Raw genomic sequence first — 25,966 nt, 5'->3', positions numbered from 1 at the left:
AATCTCCTTGCAACTACATAATGTAGATATTGTGGATTACCTCCTCATATAGGAAAAAGTAAGGTTAGTAAGAAAAATAAGGTTAGTAAGATAAGAGTTCAGTATAAGAGAATGACCATTCAATCAACAATCTAGGGATGAGAACATTTTCTGAGATTTCTGATTTGAACTTACCTGAATGTTCGTGGTGTCTTTGTATGATTCATCACAGGCTGTGGGTAACATCTCACTGATCCATTCTTCTAGCTCTTCAAGGTCATGGTAGAATTGTTTCAGATCAGCTTGGTCTCCAAGCTTCGTCCTCTCAACAATCAACTGTTCCTTGAGAGCATTCCATCTGGAAGAAGGGGCCAGATCACTCCCAGCCCTCCAACATTCCCAATAGATATGAAGTCGTTCCATTCTCTAAACTATCCCTTTTCAATGCACACAGTCTCATGGTTTTCAGATATAAAACACAGTGGTTAACTGAGGTAATTTATAAGTCACTTCCAAGTCTTTCACTCTGTATACAAGTCTAGACTAGAAAATTTCCCAAGATGTCAGGTTAGTTAAAGGCATGGGGAAAGGACAAGGACTCAGAGTATCACCCTCATAATGATGCCAGCAAAGAGAGATTCTGCTATATTTTCCTGTAGCAGCAGGTCTGACCTGTTGAGCACATGTTGGAGCCGAGTAACAATTTCTTCTTTGGCATAGTGGTCATCAGCTATGAGTCTATCAGCAAAATGTTCTAGGTCAGTAATCTTCCCTTCCTGGATAAAGCAAAAGAAAAGATCCTAGATGCTTGGAAAGCAGGCCATTGGAGTAATCCCTGACTGGATCCTAGAGTAGAATGGAGATTCCCTTTGTGGCTTCAGGGGCCAGAATCCAGGACCAAAGAATACATGCCTGATGGGCAGGTGCATTTTAATTCATCAGTTTGAAAAATAGTGAGTGATCATTCTGAGATGATCTGCTTATATAGTGTTGAGGTCCCTAAAGAACAGACGATTCTTATTGTAGTGGATGAATCCTGCATCAGACAGGGTGTTGAAATACAGACATTTATAGTCCCAAATTTTTGGGTTTTGAAAGGTGAATTCAATCGTCACAGGTGATTTGGGTAAAACACTGTCAAGCTACCTTACCTGATCCCCACCTCTGTAGGAATGTAAATGTGAATCAAAACACTTAGAAACCAGAAAGCCAGGATTTGTGTCATGATTACTAACAGTTATGACTAGAGCTTTTATATTAGCTTATCACCTGGGCAATGATTGCTTTGTCCAAATCATCCCGTTTCTTCATCAAAGTTGCCAGGCTGCGTAAGGAATCCTCATCATCTGACCTCAGAGAACTCTCCCGTGCTACCATCCAGCTCTCAATCTGTTCACAGTCCCCTCGGAACAACTGTAGGGGTAAAATTAGAGAGGTAAGCCATGTTTAGTCCAGTTGGACCAAGGGAATTAGACTCTCCCTCTCCACGGTAGCAACACCAAAGATCCTGTGAGGGCTGCCTACATTCTTCCAAGAAACAAACCAACAGTGAATCTGAGCTATAACCAAAACTTGTTGTCTTTCCTGAGCACACACTTGAAAAAACAGCTATACCAAGTTTAAGGGTGTTATCTCCTATATCTTATACCCAGTAGAGACTGAATGGTCATTTCAAGACTTACAAACATTATCCATAGAAGTAGCCTTTTAAGGGTTCTACATTCGTATTCCTTAACTATCCCTTCCTTCTCAGCTTTGACAAATTGATATAATTTGTTTTATTAACAACCATCTCTTGTAATAGAATGATGTGTTCTACATTTCTAATTTCATCATTAAAAAATGGAACACTATTTTACTAATTTTTGTGGCCTCAAGGCCTGTATATTACATGCTCTCAATGAAAATCAATGTCTTTTAAAAAAATCAATAAATTTTAATCACATCCTTTTGTATGTACTATCTGTTTGTTTTTCTAACAGGGATAAGAGTAAACAGTAATGCTCATCCTACAATGCCGAGTACTGAGCAGATAAGAGATGCTCTTGTGTTTATAACAGAAAGTCCAGTGCATTGAATGCCTGTAATAAGCATATAAAATGGCTACAAGAAACAGACTGCAGCTAAGCCCACATAACTGTTGGGAATTTGCTGTACCTGCAGTTCCAGACATTGGCCTAGCATCTTCTTGCGTTGTTCCCAAGCCTTCTCCAAATCATCTCTTTTGTGTTGAACATCCTGAAGCTTATTGGCAATCTCAGGGCTATTGCGGTGACCACTCTTTATAAGTTCTGTGCCAAAGTCTTCTAAGGCCTGGAAGGTGGGAGCCTCTGCCTCCATGTCTACACGATTCTCCTGTGGGAAGAGGGGGAAAGAGCCTGGTAAGACCAATCCTGGTGAACAATTTTAAATGAGGTCATGTAACAAGTGGTTGTGGGCTTGGTAGCTATACCTCATGTCGCTCCAGTAAGATCTCTGTGCTAGTTAAGTCTTCAGCCAACTCAGGGGATGATACAATGACACCAATGCCTTTGATCCAATTCTCTAGGTCACTAGGGAAATAGACATTGGGATCATCAAGAAAACTGCAACCTAATACAAGGTGTGCTGTCAAGGCCTATTTTCCACTCATGGTAGTCCAGAAGTTAGACAAGATAAACTAAGATGTACTAAGGAGGGCAAAAATCAACCATGCCTTAACTTAAACACTATGTATGATGGTTAAATTAAATATCTTGTAAAGAATATTCTTTTTACTTTTAATTTTTTTAGTGTCAAGATGATGTACAGAGGGGTTGCAGTTACATAAATAAGGTAATAAGAAATCTTGTCTAACTTGTTACCCATTCCATCATTTTTCTTCTACTTTTCCTTCCCCAGCCCCCTCAAGTTAAACAGATCATTTCCAACATGTTGTCCTGTGTATATCGCTATTGCATTGGTTCCCCCGTGTCCTCAGAAGAATGTTCTTGTTTAAGATTAATTCTCTGGGTACAGAGAATTTTTTTTATAAACGAAATTTATTCAAGCAACTCGGGAAAAGGAAACCAAAGTTAGACACTAATAGCTCCTTTAAACTCGAAAAGCAGGACTATATAAAGTTGTAAAGTAGTCTTAGGTTTCACAAAGTCTGGGGGCATTATTATATCTCTGCAATAGTAAGGAATAAGATTTCATATTAAGGAGGTGTCACGTGACCTGTAACAGTAATGATATATATGATTTTCAGGAATAGGTGTGCGTACTCTGTTTATATTGTCATTTTTAAACAGTGGATTTTCATATATGCACACAATACACCCATAAGATGCTAAATTAGAAGAAAATCATTTGGCTAGTTTGCAAAATAATTTTCTTCAAAAGCACTGTATTCTGAGCTACTCCTTCCTGGATTTCCAATACCAATTGTTCCTCCAACCAGATGGATATAATGGGGTTGAATTGTTCCACAATGTGTATATTTGCAAGGTAGGTTTCGAGTTGTGATAATGTGTAGACAGTATTCTCTAGGATTTGATTCTAACATTTTACAATATTTACCTCTCCTTACCACTCTAGCATACAAAGCCACACTTCGGTTGTTCCTGTTTCATGGACCTTTTTTGCTTTTCTCATCTTTGTGGCCTTTGTTTGCTCAGTTCCAGCTGTATAAATAGCTTTCCCTTCTGTTAAAAGCTTGACTTGTAAGGAATAAAATGCTCCTTTGTCTCTATAATGCAGTATCTATTTTGTCTAGCACTGTGGTGTGTGTGTGTGTGTGTGTGTGTGTGTGTTTTGTTTCATCATGGTTATCTGTAGTCTGCCTCTCCAGTGGAAAGAAAAATCTTTGAACCCTACCACTCAAGGCATAGCACTGTAGATAGAACATGTCCTTTACAAAATCTTACTTAATTGGCAAATGTGGCTTTATGCTCCTTAAATTTAATATTTTATGGCTTCAAGGCACTGAGCCTGACATCCAGATGTAGAATGTGGTAGTTTACAAACTCAGCAGTGAACAGTCCCTGAATCCCCACTGCTCTGGCAGGATCTGCTCAGTGCCAGATATGGACACTGCCCATCCTGTCAGGTGGAAGTCGACCTTTTGAACTTTACCTGGCTTTGCTGAGGAACTGGTAGAACTTGTGGGCCTCAGTAAGGCTCTCCTTACGATCCTCTGTAAGTCCTTGTAAATAATTCCAAGCCTGGTGTAGCTGTGCTCGCTGCCTCTGCAGGTCCTTTGTGGCATCAGGGTGGGATTCGCAGAGTCTATCTGCTGTCTCTCCTAACATAGTGACCTGGGGGAGATAAAGCAGGTCTGGTAATCACCTGAACCTTAATGGAAGGAGAGTCCTGAGTCTTAGCAGTCGTCTCCTGAACTAGATATCTATTCACACACACATAAAATAGTATCAACCTTTTACCTCAGAGGATAATGTTTTTGAGGCAGTCAAAATGGACCTTAGTCTTCATTTTAAAAGGAGAAGTCAAGCCAGGTGCTGATGACACACATCTGTCATCTTAGCTACTCAGGAGCCTGAGATCTGAGGATTACAGTTCAAGGCCAGCCAGGGCAGACAATCAAAGAGACTCCTATCTCTGATTAATCAGCAAAAAGCCAGCAGTAGAGGTGTGACTCAAGAGGTGGAGTGCCAAGCTTGAGTGGACAGTGTGTAAGCCTTGAGTTTAAGTCCCAAATCTGGCACAAAAATAAGTAAATAAATAAGTAAATACATAAGAAGTCCTGGGGGAATAGTGGTTAAGTGACAATGCCAGCTAGGGAACCCAAACATTCTGATTCTTCATATAAAACCCACCTTTGTCTCTGAGTCAAATCACCAACCTGTATGCTAGCTACAATGTGTCTAGCAAGCTCCAGGCTTTGCTTTTGGGTTCTGATGAAACATATCCACTTCCTACCCGAGGAAACTGCATAATTATTGGATATGGGCCTGACCATCCTGCATATGCTATTTTTCCTTTAGTCACTAGTCTCTGTTTGCCACGAGTTCTGATCACAACACCTATTAAAGTGGAAAAGAGATATAGAGTGCTCACTTGGAAAGAGGAAATTCAATGTATGTTTCTCCATGTTTGTATCCACATGAGTATGAACTTTTAGTGGATTTGCTTTAGGACAATGTGCAAGAACAAATGTGGTTCAAGCTAATAAGTAGAGCTGTGGCTCAAGTGGAAGAGTATTAGTCACGAACAAAATGAAGCTCAAGGAAGTGCCTGGGCACTGAGTTCAAGCCCTAGGACCTGGCACTGGAACTGAATCATTCAGTCTGGGGCAGATCAGTGGCAAAGTGCTTGCCCAGTAAGTACAACATTTTGGGTTTGATTCCCAGTACCAAAAAATAAGACAAAGAAATATAGTTAACGAAACAACCCTAACTAAGGCGAATAAGAGCAAAAGAGAACCAGGGAAGGAGACACTGATACAGGCATAAAATGGAGAGGAAGGTGTTAGAAATCTTGGAAGCACTGTAGCACTGTCTTACCTTTTCCCCCAGAGGAGTGAGGTCTCTCTCAAAGCCCTCGTGCTGTCGCTGAAGGGCTTGGACACTGAGCAGGTCTGAGCCAGGGTCAGCAGCATTGAGGGCTTGGCATTTCTTCTCAATCTGTTCCTTTGTGTCATCTGCTTCTCTGGTGAAGAATTTAGGAATAATGTGTGCCAGAGGCAGACTAGCCGTGTTCACCAGAAAGTCACCACTAGAACCAGCACCATCACCATCACCACCACCACTAATGTCATCCTTTAGATGGGCTGGGCTTTAGGCTCTTAAACCTTCACAACTCCTAGTGGCGTAGGTACCATGGCCATTTCCAATATGTCTAACCAGAAAACTAGGACTCAATGAAAATAAAGGTGTTATCATTGCCAAGTGGTAGGTCCTAAATTTGAACTAGGTTGTCTAGCTGAAGAGCTAAATTGTTGTAATATGTGTGTGTGTGTGTGTGTGTGTGTGTGTGTGTATACATCATAAGCTAGTTTGAACAGTGAAGCCCATCCAAGTTTCTGTTCTCTCTTCCTTTCATCCTTAAAAATACATTTATACATATGAAAGTGTTTTGTTTGTGTACATGTTTTTAGATGTGTTTCCTAGGTAAGTACGAGTTTGAGAATCACACTTGAAAAAGTGTTGAAGGAATAGTCAAAGTCAATGAGATAGCTCTTGTCCCTCACTGCTTACTTCAGGTTCAGGAATATAATGACTTAGACCTGTTGTTTCTACTTCAAGTTTGATTTGCTGCCTTGGAAGCATACATAAACTACTAATGATGTGCCAGGGTCCAACCTGGACATTAGAAAAGTGAAGTTTGTTGTCTTGGGCTATCCAGTCATCAAGTGAGGGATCTATTGCAGAAGAGCTTAATCTCCAATTAGCAAACTGTCTTCATCTCAGCAAGAAGGGTGCTACTGGTGGCTACCCCAGCAACCAGGTCCATGGCTTCGGCGTGTGGGTTCTGAGTAGCAACGTTTTTTGGAGTTAAAATTCTTACCTATGAAACATCTGGACAGCATGGGCACTGCTTAGCATCTGCTGCTGTTCATCTGCTAGCCTCTGCAAAGAATCCCAGCGGGTATTCAACTCCTAAAAGAAGCAGACACATAGGACTTTAGCCAGAGAGCTTGCTAGCTCAAGTGAGCCAATGGCACCTATGGTCTGTTGGGATTTAAATGATTATTTTCATGTTATCTCCTTCACAAGTTGCATAGTTCTACTTTTTCCTTGAATATCTTAAGCTTGGTTCACTTTCATGGCAATGCAGAGATAAAGGGATTTCTGAATGTTGATGATGCAGGTGTAACTATCATGCTTGTAGCCAGGATCACTGCTTACTGTTACAAAAGGTAGATGGGAACTTCTGAAAAAAAAATAAGTGCAAGTATTGTGTTAGTCCTTCCATGCTGGCTTTTTTCTCTATGGCAAACAATACCTTTCTGTATTCTGAATTGAGTAGAGTTAATGGTCTCTTCAAGTATTGTTTTCCACAGGGGATAGATACATTATTTACATGAAGATTCATTCTTGCTTTTATTCAAGGAAAATTGCCACCGAAAGCAGAGGGGAACTTATGCTTCCTGGCTTATAACAAACCAGAAAAAATTTGCCTTCTGGTAACATTCATTTGGTCTTTTGTGGAGTCATAGCTCCAGACATAGATCGGGTGAGTTATTCCCTTTCTTCAATCTCTACAGATAAGGAGGGAATTCTTAAATTCTCTTATGTTTCTCTAAGCTCATCTCTTCCAGTGAACTTTGCTGATTATCTTCTTTCCCACTACCCTAGTTCCTTTATCCATACTATCTTTGCATTCATATATTTGAATACTTGATTTAGTGTGTGGAAGTGAAAGGAGATGGGTATGTGTTGTAATTTAATGATTTCAGGTCAGTTTAAGTACATGTATTCTGCATTTTCAATTCAAGATAATTTCGGTGGTAGGTCAAAAGGTAAGAACTTTATGTTCAATATGATGAAAATTAAAAGGAAATGTAGAAATGATCCTGTTCTACTTTGGGAATGCAAAGACAGACCCACAGACAGCCAAGAGCAGAGGTAGGATTTAAACCCAACTCTCCTCCAGATCAGTTTGATATTCTTTAAACTTCATAATAATTTCTCTTTAAACTAAGTCTGCATTTGAAGTCCCAATTCTTTGATCCTTCTCTCTCCAAAATGCTGTGCAGGCACACAGAGAACAAGCTGAACCTGCTTTAATGATGTTCATTAGAAAATAAAGGTGGCTGGACTGTATGGACTGCTGTGCTTAGTGTGTCCTCTAGCCAGTTTCATAATTTTTGGAACTGTGACTTTGTGCATGTCACAACTGATCCGTGGAGTATGAAGCCAAATACATTGAAGGAAGATGAGGATTCCTAAGAGGAAGAGTGAAAGGAGCCTTCGTTACCTGCCGGATATGAGCTCCTTCTGGTGTTAGAAGTTTTTCATAGAGCAGATCATCAGCTACTTTGTTGATATCCCTTAATCGAGGCTCATTGGTCTTCAAATCCTGAAGGACAAAATGTGCCCATTTGCAATGTGAATCCTTCTCAGAAGTCTTCCACACACACTAAGCCATTCCAATTGCTATTTGCTAAGCACAATTGAAACCTATTGCCAAAACTCACTTGCAAGCACACAGCTACTCTCCTCCCATCTGTCACTGAAAGAGTTCCCAAAGCCCTGATATCCGGGAGCCAAACTCAAAACTTAGCAAGAGAACTACTATTTATATGGAGTGTGAGGCCTATCCATTTTTTAAAGTCATCCCTGGATTAATTCATACTACCATAGCGAACCATACCTGACCTACATGGTATTGTTTTCTATTGCTCCAAATTCCTCTACTTTTACAGAATTTCATTGGCTAATTTATTTCCCTGTATTAAAGGATGTTTAAGGAGCAGCTCTAGAATGCTTTCCCTCTCTGTATATATATCTGTACATATGTATATATATATGTATTATACACATGCACACATACATTTGTATATAATGTACATATATATGTATATGTACATAAATATATGGTGTATGTTCCACATGGAGAATATCATAAGCAAAGGAAAAGAAGGAAGTTTGTACTCAGTACAAGTAAAGATGGTGAATAAATACAAGTGAAGCAGTGATGAAGGGGTTTTCAGGGTTAGGTACTTAGAAATTGTCACTACTCTTCCCACTCCAGCTTCCATCCCACAATTCAATTCTATACAGATTTCCACTCCAGCCCACTTTGAGCCCAGGCTTTAGAAATACAGTGTGTTGTAGGTCAAGCATTGAAGAATTCTTGGAGACCAGCACTCCCAAGGAGATTTTAGAGTGTCAAAGAGTGGAAAGTTAGGATAACCACTTTTCTCTGAGCTTCCTTTTCTGTTGGGAACAACTACAACTACCCAGCAGAATTGATATTCATTACTGAGTGGAGTTCTCAGTAGCTTTGGGGAAGACACTTAACCAGTACAACATAAATTACAGCCTTACAGGAGGAGACATGGAAACTGTGACAACCTCCAGAAAGGAGTCTGGAGAAGATTCTTTTTTCTTACCCTCTGGAACTCATCAAACTTTTTCTGCAGTTCCCAAACATCATCAAGTTCCACTCTGGTGTTTTCATCCTTTTTCTCCTGGATCCAGTCCAGCATGTCTCCTGCCTCATAGGCCAGCAAAAATTCATTGTAACGTTGTAATAGACGACGTCTGCGATCTTCTGCCCGATCCAGGAGGGAGTGGTACCTGGGTGAACAAGTTAGAAAAATAGAATAGAATACAAAATGGAGGAGAAAAACACAGAAGAGTAGAGTGGGGTAAAAGAAGTAGAGGTTGAAAAGGACAGAAGGGAAAAGAAGAAAAATATCAAGATCACTAATAAAAGTGGGGAATAAAGTTGGCAGAAAAAATATTAAGAGCAGAGACACAGGATTAGTTTTAAATCAAAAAAAGTGAAGGAAGGGGTGAGTTGGGTGGGTGAGACGGTTGAAAGGGTGACATTGATCAAGATTCACGGTATTCATAAACTGTTTTGTCAAATCCTTTGTATAACCCCTTAACGATAATAAAATATTTTTTTAAAAAAACTACGAAGATGTTGATGACTCCAGTATGACTGGAAGCATCCTTTATCAATTCAATAATTTTTGATTATCAACTGAAAACCGGATATGAAATAAACAGTATTTATAATGGATCTCAGGAAATGCTTTTGTAATCGTGAAGGAATGCTGACCAGGGAGGCAGAAGATGGTTTTATTAAGGGCATGACTGCAAGCAAAGACCTAATATGGTTCTGGGCTTTCTTTTTTAAAAAAAAATTACTACAAAAACGTTTTTGAAGCATCCTAAGTCTGCTCAGCCCTAAAGACCTGTAAACGTTCATTAACTGAGAGACACAGAACCATGTGAAGCACCTTCAGTCAACAGGAAGTATTTGGCCAAACACTGCCCAGGGCTCAAGCCTCCAGAACTTACAGGTCCTCGATCTGCTCCTGGCGCTGGGCAATATTGCCTGGCTCTTCTAGTCGCCGCTGTGGGAGACTGCGGAGCTCATCATGGGCCAGTTTCCTGACATAGACAGCTGGGACAAAACCCTGATGATCATCAGCTTCAACTTTCCACCAGTCCTGAAAAAAAACCCAGCAAATTCTCACTCCTTCCTTGATTTCTGAAAAACTCACAAGGAATACAGGCTTCAACTCGCACAAGGAAGTCTCTACACATAGGTTGGAGGCTGAGAGTCGTTACTCTCACCCTCACGAACAGGTGGCCGATAATTTCCACCATCACAAAAAACAGCCAGTGAGGAGTTGCAAGAATTGTTAAAGTAAGTCTAAGTCCCTGAAATCAAGCCATCTGGTGATTGATGTCAGACACTCTCTCTCTCTCTCTCTCTCTCTCTCTGTTATTGGGTTTGAACTCAGGTCCTAGCAACTGTCTCTTAGCTTTTGTGCTCAAGGTTAGCATTCTGACATTTTGAGCCACAGCTCTAGTTCTGGTTTTTAGGTGTTGATTGGAGAAAAGAGACTCACAGACATTCCTGCCCAGTCTGCCTTTGAAATATGATCCTCAGATCTCAGTCTTCTGAGTAGCTAGGATTACAGGCATGAGCCACCAGTGTCTGGTTAATGTCAGAGTCCAGGTGATAAGGAGCTGTAAATCTAGCTGGCACATTCTTCTGCATGTGACAATACTGCATGCGTATCTCTCCTGTCTGTTCTACTTCCAGAGATACTGAAAACTGTCAGTTGCTCTGAAACTCACTCATCTAAGCTCTTCTCTAAATAAATATAGTTTTTTTTGACTGCTGCTTTACTAACCATTCTGGAGTTAATGTTGTCAGAGACTCATTGTCATGAAATGCAGAGGCCTAGGTAAGGAAAACTGGCACTGAGTTTGTTTGATAATGAAATATCTTGCTTCTTGGAAACATTCATTACTCAGAATAACAATAGCCCAACTCTCTTCTTTTCTCATCAAGAACTTTTGGAAATTAATTAAGCATTAGAAGATAAAATTTCTTGACTTCTTTATTTTTTTGTCAGTCGTGGGCCTTGAACTCTGGGCCTGGGCGCTGTCCCTCAGCTCTTCAGCTCAAGGCTAGTGCTCTACCACTTGAGCCACAGTGCCACTTCCGTTTTTCTGCATGGTTTATTGGAGATAAGAGTCTCATGGACTTTCTTATCTAGGATGGCTTTGAACCACAATCTCATCCTCCTGAGTAGCTAGGATTACAGGCATGAGCCACTGACGCCTGGCTAATTTCTTGACTTCTTACAAAAGAAGTATATTAAAAAATTCCAAGCACTATTCTATCACTATTTTTTATAGGCACAAAGCATAAAAAACTGAAGCCAATAAAACATTATTTTTGCCTATCAATATTGCCAATCTGGCTTCAAATGTCTCAGACTTCTAAATAGCTGGGACTATAGATGTGAGCCACTGCACCCTTCACAAAAAAAAACCAAACAAACTTGTCTTTCATCTGATTCTTCCTAACCCCAAAGTTTGCTGCTCTGTCCCTAGGGATACTTGTACTGAAGCAGAACACGCAAACAGATAGAAGACAGGGACAGCTGAATCCTGTGAACCTATCAGAGAACCGGAACTCATACTTTGTATTACATCTTATATTACTTAGCTTCTTTGATTCTGTATTTCCTTAGTGGTAAAATTAGTTTTGGAAAAAGATACTACTTAAAGAAGTGTGGCAGATAAAGGGTTAGAGTAATGAAACCATGGACACCTGACAGGGTCAGGAGAGATGGGTGTGGAGAAGCCACTTTGTCTATGGAAATGAGGATGAAGGAAAAGTCACCTTGTTGATGGAGCTGAGCAGAGTTAAGATGTCATTCTTCTTCATGGTGACTTCCCGGCGGCTGCGGGCCTGGAAGTCATACAAAGCCACAACCCTCACTTCTTCCGCAGCATCCTCCACTGGTACAGCCTGCTGTTGCTGTGGGTCGGGGTAGAATATGTTTATTACAACAAACTATGTCCCTCTGGTGCCGACCAGTGGTGGACATTCCCTGAGGTCTCTCAGCAGAGAGCAATGTCTGGCTAACATGTCTTCTATGGCCACCAGAGGTGAAAACAGATGACCCGTCAGAGTTACCACTCTACTGTACCATGAATCAGAGGGCTGGCTTGCTGGGTAATATGAACATAAGTGAACATAAGGATACAGCTTGCCAGAAACAGTAAATGCTGGAAGATACCATTCTTAAACTGGGTGGAGTGATATGCTTCTCTAAGAAGGCCTAAAAAGATTATATACATCAACATTCCAGAAAGCTGATTAACACACCGAAAGACCCATAATTTGTCATCATTAGCTCCTTCTTCCAGGCCTCTACTGATCATTTTTCATACCTGCTTGCACCTTTGTTATTATTTATTTTTTTACTGACTACTAATTGTACAAAGGTGTTTCATTGTGATATTTTACACATGCATCTGATAAGGGAATAGTAAATGGAGTATGCAAGAAGTTCAAAACGCTAACTCCAAAAGGATTAACAACCCAGTTAATGAACAGGCAAAGGAACGGAATGGGTAATTCTTGAAAGAAGACATAGAAATGACCAATATGTATAATGAAGAAATGTTCAATATCCCTGGCCATAAGAGAAATGCAAATCATTATGACAGTAAGACCGCGAGAATGACATTATAAAGACTGCTTGATCTTTTATTCCTCCTGTATTTAGATTTTCTTTTTTCATCTTTAAGGTATTTCAATTCCACATAGTTTGTAAATACAATGCACCTTGATCTGTGTCACTCTTTCTTCCCGTGGAGCCCCTCCCTTCCCCAATCTATCCCAACTTAAGTTTTTCTGACAAAGATTTGTGGATCTTCTGTTTTAGAGATGGGTGACTCATAGAACAAGAAAGAGCACACAATTTAAAAAAAATGACAGCATAAATGTAGTATTAAAAGTTTCTTTTGGGGAAGAAAGTTGTTCAAGGTGGAGTTTTCTGCATTTTTTGGTAAATATTGTATTTCTGCCATGATAAGCAAAATATAACTCTTCTTCCTAAGCAATGACCCACTTGATCTTCAGATTAGATCTGATGGGTCTTGCCTTGCAGTTCCCCTGGCTCAATGTCTCTCACATAGCACATTTCCCCTTGACATGTATTATGTAAGTCTATCCGCTAGTGACTAAGCATTCACTATGGACAGTCTGGCATAGGCCCAGCAAGGGCTCTGTGAATGTATGTTGACTTTTCATGCTGAGTCTGTGTGTGCAAAATCCCACGAAGTCTTTCACTAAAAAAAAAATTCTTGAATGGAAGATGAATGTGTTTTTCTTCTTCTTGTCTTACACATAGGAAGCTCTGTGACATCATCTACTTGATCACAAATTCATCACTTCCCACAATTTCATTTCACCTTGTGCCCTAGCTATTCTCATATTCTCAGTTGATTGCATTTCTCATTCCCAAACATACTTGATTGATTTGCACAGTTCATCTATTCTCATGGCTTATCAACTAGAACAGCCCCTTTCTTCTTCTCTCTGCACAAAAAATATTCATTTAAAACAATAATGCACATAAAATGGTTCATCTCAGTTAAGAACTTTTCTGTCTTCTGGTAATCTTATTTCAAGAGGACAGAATATTCCTTCCTTTTGGGACTCCTTTTTGTGTTTATACATATATAATGTAACATTTATTCCTACTCCCCTGACAAAGTGCAATTTTCTTGTTAGTAAGAATTATTCTTATGCATGCATGAATATGGCAGACATTTACTAAATGTCATATTTAAATGAAAGTTAAGTATAAAACGAACAGAATTCACAAGGAAGATAAGAATCGTAGCTACAAATAAAGAAGAGAGGAAAGAAAAAAGAAAAGGGGAAAGCCAAAATAGATAATGATGTACATGTGATGATATTTATTGAAAACTTATTTGAACTAAATATTTATGGATATTTTAGTAATATAGAAGATAGAACTTAGTGTTTCCTGTGCAATTGCTTCAGTGGTTGTAAATTTTTTTTTTAAAAAAAGAAATCTGTGACAAAGAGAATTCTTTTGCCACTGAATGAGGAATGTGATTTCTGTCATCACAGAGTTCTTACCTGGCAGGCTTCAGCCTGGTCCAGCAGGGCTTGCATACTGTTTCCAAACGCATTGAGATCCACTAAGAAGGCCTCGTGTTTCTTAAGAAGAGCCTGGATTTATTGATGAAAGAATCATCAGAGAAAATCTAAGAGGCACACTAACTGTACCAGGAGAGGTTGCCACTACTCATTATTTTGGCTTATGGTGATTGTCTTACATGCTGTGAAGATTTGTTTTATGTTTATTACAAAGCTCGTCGAATCCTAAATTTGCAAAAGTCAAGCATACTGGATTAACAAGTGAAGAACAACTTCAATATATTTCCTGAAATAAAAATGAACTAAAATTGGCACCCATAGGTTCATCAACTTATCATAGCTGAAAGATGGTACTGCTTGCCCTCTCTCCTAACGATGAAACACTTTATCACGTCACTTTGAACAATTTTAAATGTACATGTCAATTATGCTTAGTGCCTAAGGTTTGTGAAATAGATGTGCTTTCCACAGGACAATGAAAAAAACAGGCTTGCAGGGTCATTATCATCACTGAGGATTTTCTGGCTGCAACATACTTGTCTAATTTTATTTCAATATAGAAATCAAGAGCTACTCAAAGAAGCTACTCAGGAGGCTGAGATCCAAGAATCATGGTTGGGAGCTAGCAGAGAAGACAAATACTTGGACTCTTATCTCCAAATAACCAGCAAAAAGCCAGAATGAGAGGAGGCATGGTTCAAGTAGGAGAGCACCAGCCATGAGCAAAAAAAAAATGTCCAATGAGAGCATGAGGCTCTCACTTGTACTGAAATTAAGATATGTCTATCTTAAGACCGTGATTGGCTTATGAAAGCCCAAGATTGAATTTAGGTATTTTCTACAGAATCTGTGGATTTATATGGGATTAGAAAAATTTGGCACCTCTTTTGGGACCTCTTGCTAACTGTGATGGAATTCCAGGAGAAGAAGGCCAGAGGTAATTGTCTGTGGAAACTCCATACTGTCCCAACCTGAAGCTGTCTTATAACCTCAACAAACCTAAATTCATAATTGGGTGGCATTTTAAGTATTCACTAGACAATGTTCCTCCCACCCTTCACCTTACCCCAGCTGCTTCTTCATCAGCCCCATAGTTAGTATTGTCGACAATAGGTTCCTTCTCTTTAATCCACGCTTCTGCTTCATGCAGGTCAGCCAGGTACTGTTGGAACTGGACATTGGCTTGAAGATCGTTGTGCCGCCTAGTAGCTCGAGTGCAGAGAGACTCCATATTCTTGTTCAAACCCTCAACCCGAGAGGCTATATCTTCTGCAGCAAAGTGTTCTGTGGATAGGTACAGTCCCAGTGAACATTAATGCCTGCCATACTCTAGTCCTTTGAGAACCTGGACTAGAGAAACAGAGGCACAAGAAAGGTGACACATTTGGTCGATGTGGCACTTTTCTTATATTCCCTGGGAACATCTGAGGATGCTGAGATTAAGTAGAAAGGGCAATTAAATAGGGAATTAAAGTTTATGTGTGGTGGTAAATGGGTCTATACCTGGAAACAGAATATCCTTGTGTTATTTATACTCAGAATTAGCAAAAGCATATCTCAAAAATATTGAACTAACCCAAGTCCTATACCCATCTGTCCAAAGGGAATTTCTGCATGAAGTGGAAAAAAATGAGCCAGTTATAGTTGAGTCTCCAGAAGCTCCAAGATCATACAACTTTCTTCCCAGAGGTCTAGAGCAGTAATTCTGGCCAGCTCAGTCTACAGCACACATACCTTCCTCTATCATTTTGTTTCCTCTCTCTGTTATCGCTTGGATGCGTGGCTCATGGCTAGAAATATCTGCCAGGATGACTTCATGCCTGTTCAGGAGATTTTTAGCTGCAACCAAGTCTTTACCTACAGAGAGAAAGAATGTCAAGGATGTGAATTAGCCTAGTGTACTAGGAATAGCTTATAAAATCTGCTTCATGAACTAGACATGGTGACGCAAGCCTGCAATCTCACCATTCTATATCCATCTCCACTTAGGAGCTCCCAGATTCAGGCAAAAGAATCATGAGTTTAAGGCCAACATGTGTAGCAAGCCAAGTTTTAGGCAAGCATGGACTGCACAGCAACACTCCATCTCACAGAGAAAATGTACCTCATTAACTTCACACAATAAAGTATGAACACTGAATCTTGTCCATCTTAGACTATCTGCTTCACCTTCCTTAACCATGCTTTACCTCTCTTCTGTCCAAACTTTCTTTCTCTGTACTTCCCATTCAAAAAACTCCCCCCAGAAACTCTATGCTTTCAAAAAAGCCTCAGACTTTTCTCCTCTAGGAAGTTTTCCCATTGTCTAGACTCTTGTAGACACACCCAAAACATTAGCACAATGTTGTACAATACTTATATCTGTTTTTACCTGAGCTTTAATTAATTATCCTGGTATTCATTTATGTGATCTAATAGCTTTCAAAGAATAAGACAGTCTTATGGCTAATTAACACTCTCATCTTTGTGACAGCTCTTATAGTTACAAAAAGCAGTCATCAATAACTCAACAAAAGTACTTGCTACCTCAAATATTAACTATGACTTCTCAGTTGAGAACCTACACAGTAGCTTAAGGTTTAAAACATGCAGTAAAAAGTTGAAGACTAGGGGCTGGGAAGTTGGCTCAGTGGTAGAGAGCTTGCCTTGTATGCATGAGGCTTTGGGTTCAATTCCTCAGCACCACATAAGCATAAAGAAAAAAGCTGGAAGTGATGCTGTGGCTCAAGCGGTGGAGCGCTAGCTTTGAGCTGAAGAGCTGAGGGACAGCACCCAGGCCCAGAGTTCAGGCCCCACGACCGGACCCAAAAAAAAAAAAGTTGAAGACTAGATCTTCTCAAGTTTTCATGTGTCACTGAGAAGGAAGAGCTGAGAGCAATTTTCTATCCTTCCATCACTGTACCCCAGGTCTCTCAAATGATCTGCAGATGCTCGTTCTTTCCTTCCATATTGCTCATTCTTCTCAGGCTCTACTGACCAAGGTAGGTAGAAGCTGCAGAGGGCTCAGTCTCTTGGATCCAGGCCTCTTCATCTTCTGTGTCTCTGCAAATCTGCTGCAGACGGAGGAGGTCAATGAGCTTCTTTTTCCTGGTGGCCAGTGGCTCTTTCAGAGCTTCAAATCGAGACACCAAGGACTGTTGCCTTGCACGAATATCCCCAGAATCGGGATGTCCTATTTCTTCAAAATGTGCGGCCATGTCTGTGAGGGTCTCCACCTGATCCTGAGGAAGAAATAAAACATGTGTCAGAAAATCCTGTAATTTAATAGGGAGGAGAGAGCAATGGAAGAATCAGCTCCTGGATGTATAGTGTTAAGAGCTCTAAACCAGCGACAGACTGGGAGGGGTCATTATGTTGACAGCTCTTTTACTGAAAAGTAATTTTCAAAATACGTTCAGAAAGGACAAAGAAGCCCCAAGAAAATCAGACAAATCAGAGCTATAGTCCTTTCATGGTGGGTATTGATAAACTGGGGACCCCAGGGGAAAAACTAGGAGCCTTTTGTACTTGTGCACCTCTTCAATTCTCTCCCTCTCCCTTGGAAATGAGCTAGGTTTACAAATGAAAAGGAAATCTTCTGGAAGTTAAGTTCCTAGGAAATAAAATGTGGTGTTGTGGAAACAAATGTTAGAATCCTGGAACAAAAGACACAATGGCTATCCTTGGCTACACATAGGTATTCTCATTTGGAAAACGATATAAAAACAGGATTGTGAGAGATCTTCCCAGAAATAAAATTCTAGTTGCACATCTCTCTATATATATCAAAGTAGATATGAGATGAATTTTATCTTTATTAGTGAGGTCTGATAGAATTATGGTACATAGCATTTTTATTTGGTTGGTTTGTTTATTGGAAGGAGATGTATAAGAGAAGTTTTTCAAGAAACAGGACAAGGTATTGGTTTTACTGATTCTATGTTGTTTTTCAGTGTTCAGCTACTAGAGTGTTTGATTTTGTCTTTCCTTACTTTTGAACAAAATTGTCAATATATATATATATATATTTCCTTCTCTATAAAAAAATTAAAAGATATACAAAAAATGGAAATTTCTTGATAACTTTTCTCATTTCTTATACTTTAAAAATACTATAATAAAACAGATATCGGATATCCTTGTTAGTGAGACACTTTTCACTTCCACAACCTTGAATGTAGAGCAAGATGCTCCGGGCTGAGGGGATAGGAGACCTGACTTCTATTCTTTGCTAATGGTTGATGGCAATTGGATCTTGGAAGTTTGTTGCCCTGATTGTTTCCTCATGTACATAAGGAAGACTTTGTGATAGAAAAAACTGAAGATAATGTCCAACTTCAACATTCTATATCTAAAATTTATTCTGCAGAAGAACCAATTCCTGGTTACTATCTTCCCTGCCTTTCCAAGAAGGGTTCCACCTACCTGTTTCTTAAGAATTTTAATGGGGCTGGAGAGGTGGCTCAGTGGTAGAGCGCTTGCCTTGCAATGCATGAGGCCCTGGGTTCGATTCCTCAGCACCACATAAGCAAAAAAAAAAAAAAAGCCGGAAGTGACACTGTGGCTCAAGTGGTAGAGCGCTAGCCTTGAGCTGAAGAGCTGAGGGACAGCGCCCAGGCCCAGAGTTCAGGCCCCATAACTGGACCCCCCCCCACCAAAAAAAAGCTGAAGAGCTGAGGGGCAGCACCCACGTCCAGGCCCTGCAACCAGACCCCCCCAAAAAAAGAATTTTAATATGCTGTTTATTCTCTTGGATTTAAATTTATTTTTGAATAAATAACAAACTTCAACAAGAATCTACTCTGCCCTCCTTAAAATTTGATTCCATATCCACCTCCTTTATATAGATTCAAAGCCATATTTCCCTCCCTCTAGCCTTTCATTTAATTTAAAGTGCTACTGAACATTCTTAAAACTATGAAAACAACTGAACTCTTTTTATGCCTTAGGTATATTATTTTGGCTTTCCTATATAAGTCAGAGTAACAAAATAGCAGACATTAAAGATATCTTTTTAAGAGTAGGACCTTTCAAGGAGCAGCAGAGTCATTAAAAAAAAAAAAGACTACTCCTGGAGTAAGAAATTAAGTCAGCTAGAAATGAACTTCTACTAAATACTCTCCAAACTCATAGTAACTATGCTACAAACACGTAACCAGATAAAGTTATTTTAAATAGGAGTCTGGTATATGTATACCAACCCTGATGTTAATTTTGTCTATGGAAATTCATTGTCTTTGTAAAGTCATTATATAGCTATAGATTTTAGTTTTCTTAATTAAAACATGGGTAGAATTGACTTTGAATATTCTACTTTGTATTTAACTTTGAATCATAGAATATCTACATGCTAAAAGACAATTTTATCCCAAACACTTACTTTACAAGTGATAGTATCCAGGCAAAAGAGGTGAAATGACCTTCCATAAACCACATAAGGAGAAAGTGTCAAGGCTGTCTATAAAACCTATGGTTTCTAAATTGAGAGAACAGTATTATATTTAGAAGAGTTTAAAATGCTGTGTTTAAATTTTAATGTTCGGCAGTATTAGGATTTGAACTACTCGAGCCATGTCCCCTTCATATTATTCATGTATGCTAATTTTAAAATAAAATAGCGTCATATCAGAAATGAGGTTCTGAAGAAAGGCACTCAGGAGAATGGCAGAATTGGAGGAGGTACTGGGAAGGGATAGCTGAGTAACTAAAATTTTTGAAATCTTTCCTTTCATTCTTTGCTCTCTCACTTTCTTTAATAGTAATTACTTAATATGGGTACACTCAGAGAACAATTACAAGCTCCTACATTTGCCAGACACTTAACAACAAACCTGACGAGCATCCACGGCTGACTCAAGGAGGCCATGTTTCCTGAGTAAATTCTGAACATCAGCCAGGCCTTTCCCATAATCCTCAGAGGCAACTTGCCATTCAACCTCCTCCAGCCAATGCCTCAGGTCTTCAGCATTGTTTTCAAATTGCAGCTGCTGGTTGGCTTCATACAACTGGGATCCTGGGAAAGACATTAGGTATAAGGTATTAATAATGATCACTGTTCCTCTTGACACTATGATAATTCTCCTTCAACTTAAGGAGATATAGAATAGTTTTATAGTACCAAGAGAAAAAAGCAAGATAACTGTCTTGCTTATCATTATACAAAAGTCATCTTAAAATTTTAGAATTCTGATGGAATTTAGTTTTAAATATTGTAAAGGTAGCAAAATTGGGATAAATAATAGCTATATTCTTAGTGAAATATATCTCTGCTCTGACAGATTTTTTAACTACCTTAGATACTTTCATGGGTCACTTGTTATACTCTATTGAGACTTTACAAAGAGATCCAAACTGAAATGACACATTTTTCAAAGAGAAAATGACACATTTTTCAAAGAGAAACATCAAATCTGGAGTTGGTTCAGTGTGAAGTTTTGGTTTCTTTGAACTTGGCACCATCTCTCTTACTGCCTGTTCTTCTATCATAGTCCATTTCCCACAATGTTTTCTTTCAGATAGTTGATTAGTCATATTATGAGTGGGAAAATTCTTGATTCTATGATATTGAAGCAACATACTGCAATTATTTTTGTAAGGCAATTACTATGTCTCTTGATTGCAGGAAGTAGCCATGACATCCTATGCTACTATGATTTTTCTCCTCAGTAAGTAGGGCAGAGTCATGTCTATAGATGACATTCAGAAGAAATACTGAAGGTATTGCCTGTAAAGAAGTGGAAAGACTTGGAAAAAATTAAGTTAAGCAAAGTAAGTCAGGGCTGGAAAGAAAGGATACATGTTTTCCCTAGTATGTAGAAGCTAGATTTAGCTTACAAACTCCTATGTAAATACATTGGGTGATTTGCAAGTATATACAAATATATTAATGTAAATAGGCAGATTTAAGGACAATCGCAAATAGTGTAATTCCTTGGAAAGCCAAAATCAGACTTCGGCAAACTAAAATACTCAAAAGTGGGTACTCAAAAAGGGTTAAGAAGCAGATACTCAAAAGGGGTTAATTAAGAGGCATGAGGGACATTGGGGTTAGAGGAGGGATGGGTGAAAATGTTGAGAGAGATGACACCAATCAAGATATACTTTATTATTATATGTTTGTGATTCTTTTCTCATTTCTTTTTCTTTCATTTTTTTCTTTTGTTTATTCCCTTCTGTTACTTTTTTAAAAATTTCTGTACCCTTTGTCTTGTATATAAGTCTATCTGATTTGGGGAGGGGAAGGGGAAGCACAGAAATGGTGGGACAAGGGGTGAACCAATTGAGCAGTGAAACTCACTATGTTGGAAATGAATTATACAACTTTGGGGGGAGGGAACTTGGGAGGAGAAAAACTGGGAGAGAATGTGAGAAGGGGTGACATTGTTCAAAAGGAAATGTACTCATTACTTGACTCTTGTAATCCCACTCTATATCACCTTTACAATAAAATTAAAAGAAAAAAAAGATATATTGTATTCAAAGCAATTGCTTTGTTAGATGGCAACTCCTTTGAATAACTACTTAAAGTAATAACAATATGAAGCAATAATGAAGGTACTAACTCATTATTTGTGATAAAAAATATTGACAAATGATTAACTTTCCAAAGTAAGAGGCAAGGTAAAATATGAGTAAAACCATTCAAACATACATGTGGGGAGTTTTTAAAAAACTTATGTCAGAGAATAAATATTTTAAATCAGTTTAAAAAAAAGGAACAGTACAGTAAAAATAAGATATTGTAGCATCACATGCCAATCCTCTTTTCCTGTAAATCTAATAAGGTCATTTTATGTACATTTTATCAGCACATATTAATTGTACAGTGTGAGACATTTTATTGTGAATTTTCACATATGAATGTAATGAACTCTGATCACATTCACCCCACTAATACAGTTTCTTATCTTCTTCCCTCCACTCTGTTATTTTTATCTTTCTTGCAGTTTTAGATGACTGAAATTATAATTTTTCATAAAATATACTTTGCTTAATGTCAATTTTACATATCTAAATTATAAATTATTCACATGTCACCATATTCTGTCTAGATTATAGAAACAACATGTGCAAAACCAAATTTAAGTGCATTAGGTTTTCATACAAGTCAATAGATGATGCAGTAACATTTATTCAAGAACAGTAAAAAAGGAAAAAAATTGAAGGAAACAAAGGAAATCTTACCTAAAAATCTACATACATGAACAAAAGATCAGTTTTTGTTAGTATAAATGGTTCTGTCCTTTAGAATCCAAAATACTGACCAACAAAAAGAAGAGATGGGAAAGCAAGTGGGAAGCTTTCCTTTTTTTTTTTTTTTTAATGGTCTCCAGGTGAGTTCATGATAACAACAATGGAAGTGGTAGGTTGCAGAGTTTAGGAACAATTAGCATTCCACCTAAACCTCTGTTTCTGACCTTTCTGAGCGGTGGCTTCCAGCAGCTCCTTCCAGAGGCTGGCAACCTCTCTCACACGAGCGGCCACAGCATCGGAAGCATAGTGATCACTCTCAATCATCTCCTGGCCAGTTTTCTCAAGGTTGTTGAGCATGATCTCATTAGCTGCCAGTTCCTCTTCAAAGTCTTGCTGCTTTTGAACACGACTCTTCAAGTTCTGTACGTCCTGATAAAAGATGGAAAAGTACATCACTACTCTAAGAATGAAGGGCAGAAAAATTTGAGGACAAGAAACTACCTTCACATGAACCTAACTAAACTGAGAAGTGATTACAATTACCATTCATTCACTTGCACTATTATACATGACAGAATGGTTCATCCAGCACTTATTTCTACTGGGCCTGGATAGCTTGAATGTGACCCACATGCAAGCACTAACAATCAGTCAGAGCTGTCATAATAGATCCAAATTATTTTTCATTCTTCTCATAGTATATAAACCATCCTCCATTTGCCCCATATAGAGAAGGTCTGTTTATTGTGTGTGGACTGAAATCATAACTCTTCTATAGAGTTCAAACTCATGCTACACAGAGTTAAAAGTACAAGTAAGACATTATAGTTCTAATAAAGAGACAAGAGAATGTATTTACTCACTGGAGAGGTAAATACTTTCAGTAGATATGAACCTAAAAAGCGAGAGAGCAATTCTACCCTTGAGTGTAAATGTGAAGGTATATAAATAGCAAACATATATAATAGTTTATATTATATAGTATTTTTGGAACAACCTTAAGGACTAGAAGTTGAAGGCTTAGAGATAGTTTGGAGTTAAACTAAAAAAGTAGACAGCAAGAATCTAAACTTAGGTTTGCCTTCTCCAAGGTTCATGCTCCTAACCTATATGGCAAACCCCATTCTAATTAACTGAATACATTTGGATGACTTCAAATTCAGGGCCTACTTTCCTCAAATATAACATTTAGAATTTCCCCTTTCCAGCAAAACTAAATTTAGCCTGTATTGTGCCAAACTCTTAGATTGCTTTTAATATTATAGATATAGTGAGATGAGGAATGCTTTCCTACTGTAAGACTGGTGACATATGTCTATAATCACAGCTACTTGGGAACCTGAAAAACAAAGATTGTGAATTAAGATCAACTTGGGCAAGAGAATAAAGCCAGGAGCTGGTGTGGCTCACACCTGTAATCCTGGCTACTCAGAAGGATGATATCTGAGGACCATGGTTCAAAGCCAGCAGGAAAAGTCTGTGAGACTTATCTCCAAATAACCACCAGAAAACTGGAAGTGATGCTGTGGCTCAAGTGGTAGAGCACTAGTCTTGAGCTGAAGAGCTGAGGGATAGTGCCCAGGCCCAGAGTTCAAGCCCATGACCACCACCACCACCAACAAAATAAAATAAAAGAAATAAGGATACAGACAAGGATGAAAACAGTGATAAAGGGGGAAAGGCAGACACATATGGAGCATTCTTTTCCTTACCCTGTTTTGTTAAGGACCATTATAACTATATGTACCGGAGGAAAGAGGAGAGTGATGACTGGGTATAAGAATAGCATAATCTGGATTCCTGGTTTTTAATAAGGTATACGTCTTTAGGGAATGATTTCCTTTTTTCATGCTCTGTATCTTCATTTTATAAGTAGGGATTACAAGCTCTCAGTTTAGCTCCGAGGCTGTAATTCTGTGAAAACAACTGATGCTAAACATTCAGGCTCTGAGAACTTTGCCTACCTTGTATTCTTCATCATCTGCCACTTTTTTCTTCTTGTTGATCCAAGTTTTTAGGTCATCTGAGTCTTGATACAGTTGTTGCAGAAGCAGTGAATCCACCAATAATTTGCGTCGAGTGGCAGCTCTGTCACGTAAGGCATCCCTCCGGGCCAACAACTGCAAAAAATATGCATAAACTCATTGTTAATGAGACCTAACTGGATACCTAAGGTCCACTGCCATCATGGACACCAGGCACACAATGCTTTTCCTGATCCCAGTGCACAGCAAGTGGAAGCTTGGGGACCGTGGACATACCCCGTCACGGATAGCAGCAATGTTCTCAGAATCGTAATGGTCATTGTCAATAAGTTTTGTTGCAGTCTCATCCAAAGTCTAAAAGAAAATAAGAGAAAAAAATGTTTTGCCTTAGTGACCCCTGAGTTTAGCTCTTTATAGATGAAACATAGACAAATGGGAAGATGAAAAGTCTGAGAGTCAGTAGGCCTAGGTCTTATTCCTGATTTCTATAAAAATCTGTATTTAAAACATACACTTTAGGCATGCCGATTGCCTTGTCTGTGGTACAGTACTCTTCCAGTCCAGGTTACAGTAAATAAATGCCGATGAATATTTAATCAGTTCTGAAATTATCTAGACAAAGCAAGCACCACATCAACAGTGAGTCCCTGTCAAAGTCTTTCTAGTTCTTTAATCTCTTTCCACCCATTTGTGTACCATATACATCTGTAGCTACATCTCTGTCTCTAGTTATTTGGGAGAGAGGAGTCAGAAAGTATAGAGGTGAGTGCTTATCCATACGCATTCCCAAATCTCCAAATGGCTATAGTGTAGAATTTATTCATTAGAATTGGAAAATGATCTAAAATAAATAATGACTATAAAATTAACTGTATTACATTGTTAACTACTAGAATAAACAGAATAAGAATATGAATTAATTAATAAGTATCATTACAGGAAATATTTGGAATTTGACTATTGGATTTTTAATGCTGGTCGTAAGATGGTATACAGTGTGTGTATATGTTTGCTTGTGTATATGTGTTTAAAGTAAGCACTATTTTGGGAGACAGGCAAAGACACTCCAGATATTGGGTTTATAGAGTGTTCTTTGTACCTTTAAAGTAGGTTTCATATATTGAGTAATTCTCTGAACTTAGGGTCATAGAAAAATTGTAATAATATTAGGTGAGAAACATAATGATGAAGACATAAAAAGGAGAACTATACAATAAAGGAAAAGAGTAGATATTAAAGAGTAGATATTATTTAGGTCTTCTAAATATGACAACTGAAGTAAAAACTATATTGAGATATATCTAGGAAAGAAAAACTTTTTAAAAATAGATTTCAAACTTTTAAGTGATGACTCTATATTGAATATGGACCAAGTAACTTTTATTAAAAAGAAGACACATCAGATATTTCATCAGAGGAAAATAATGGCCTATTATTTTGAAACATTTTCAAAATTCACTTTGTACTAAATTTACTTTGTATAATGAATGTGTTTATAAAAGTAAGCAGGATAAGTTTCCTGGTATGTCCTACTTTTTATCAGAAGATAAATCTTTATAATTTTTGGCTTTCATATTATCTAAATACATTACACATCTGTAAAATCAAACACAGAGAATTTTTTTTTTTTGTCGGTCATGGGGCCTGAACTCTGGGCCTGGGCACTGTCCCTCAGCTCTTCAGCTCAAGGCTAGCACTCTACCACTTGAGCCACAGCGCCACTTCCGGTT

General features: G+C 38.5%; 1 protein-coding gene across 1 annotated transcript in view; it reads right to left on the bottom strand.

Annotated features, from left to right (window-relative positions):
- Positions 1 to 25,966, bottom strand: part of Spta1 (spectrin, alpha, erythrocytic 1) — a 63,180-nt gene that overhangs the window by 20,141 nt on the left and 17,073 nt on the right. The window contains exons 9-28 of the mRNA XM_013030508.1: positions 24,513 to 24,590; positions 24,216 to 24,371; positions 22,476 to 22,680; positions 19,890 to 20,071; positions 17,057 to 17,300; positions 15,814 to 15,936; positions 15,146 to 15,363; positions 14,059 to 14,151; positions 11,782 to 11,919; positions 9,936 to 10,087; positions 9,017 to 9,203; positions 7,879 to 7,980; positions 6,466 to 6,557; positions 5,463 to 5,607; positions 4,075 to 4,256; positions 2,432 to 2,531; positions 2,137 to 2,334; positions 1,249 to 1,392; positions 652 to 755; positions 175 to 337 (exon numbers count right to left, since the gene is read on the bottom strand). Of these exons, the coding sequence (XP_012885962.1) occupies positions 175 to 337; positions 652 to 755; positions 1,249 to 1,392; positions 2,137 to 2,334; positions 2,432 to 2,531; positions 4,075 to 4,256; positions 5,463 to 5,607; positions 6,466 to 6,557; positions 7,879 to 7,980; positions 9,017 to 9,203; positions 9,936 to 10,087; positions 11,782 to 11,919; positions 14,059 to 14,151; positions 15,146 to 15,363; positions 15,814 to 15,936; positions 17,057 to 17,300; positions 19,890 to 20,071; positions 22,476 to 22,680; positions 24,216 to 24,371; positions 24,513 to 24,590 (3,006 nt within the window). The remainder of the gene's footprint in view (positions 1 to 174; positions 338 to 651; positions 756 to 1,248; positions 1,393 to 2,136; positions 2,335 to 2,431; positions 2,532 to 4,074; positions 4,257 to 5,462; positions 5,608 to 6,465; positions 6,558 to 7,878; positions 7,981 to 9,016; positions 9,204 to 9,935; positions 10,088 to 11,781; positions 11,920 to 14,058; positions 14,152 to 15,145; positions 15,364 to 15,813; positions 15,937 to 17,056; positions 17,301 to 19,889; positions 20,072 to 22,475; positions 22,681 to 24,215; positions 24,372 to 24,512; positions 24,591 to 25,966) is intronic.

Source organism: Dipodomys ordii, unplaced genomic scaffold (genome assembly GCF_000151885.1).
Source record: "Dipodomys ordii isolate 6190 unplaced genomic scaffold, Dord_2.0 Scaffold131, whole genome shotgun sequence".
Lineage (NCBI taxonomy): Eukaryota > Metazoa > Chordata > Mammalia > Rodentia > Heteromyidae > Dipodomys > Dipodomys ordii.
Note: the sequence above shows the minus strand (reverse complement) of the source record. Positions and strands in the feature narration are given on the sequence as shown.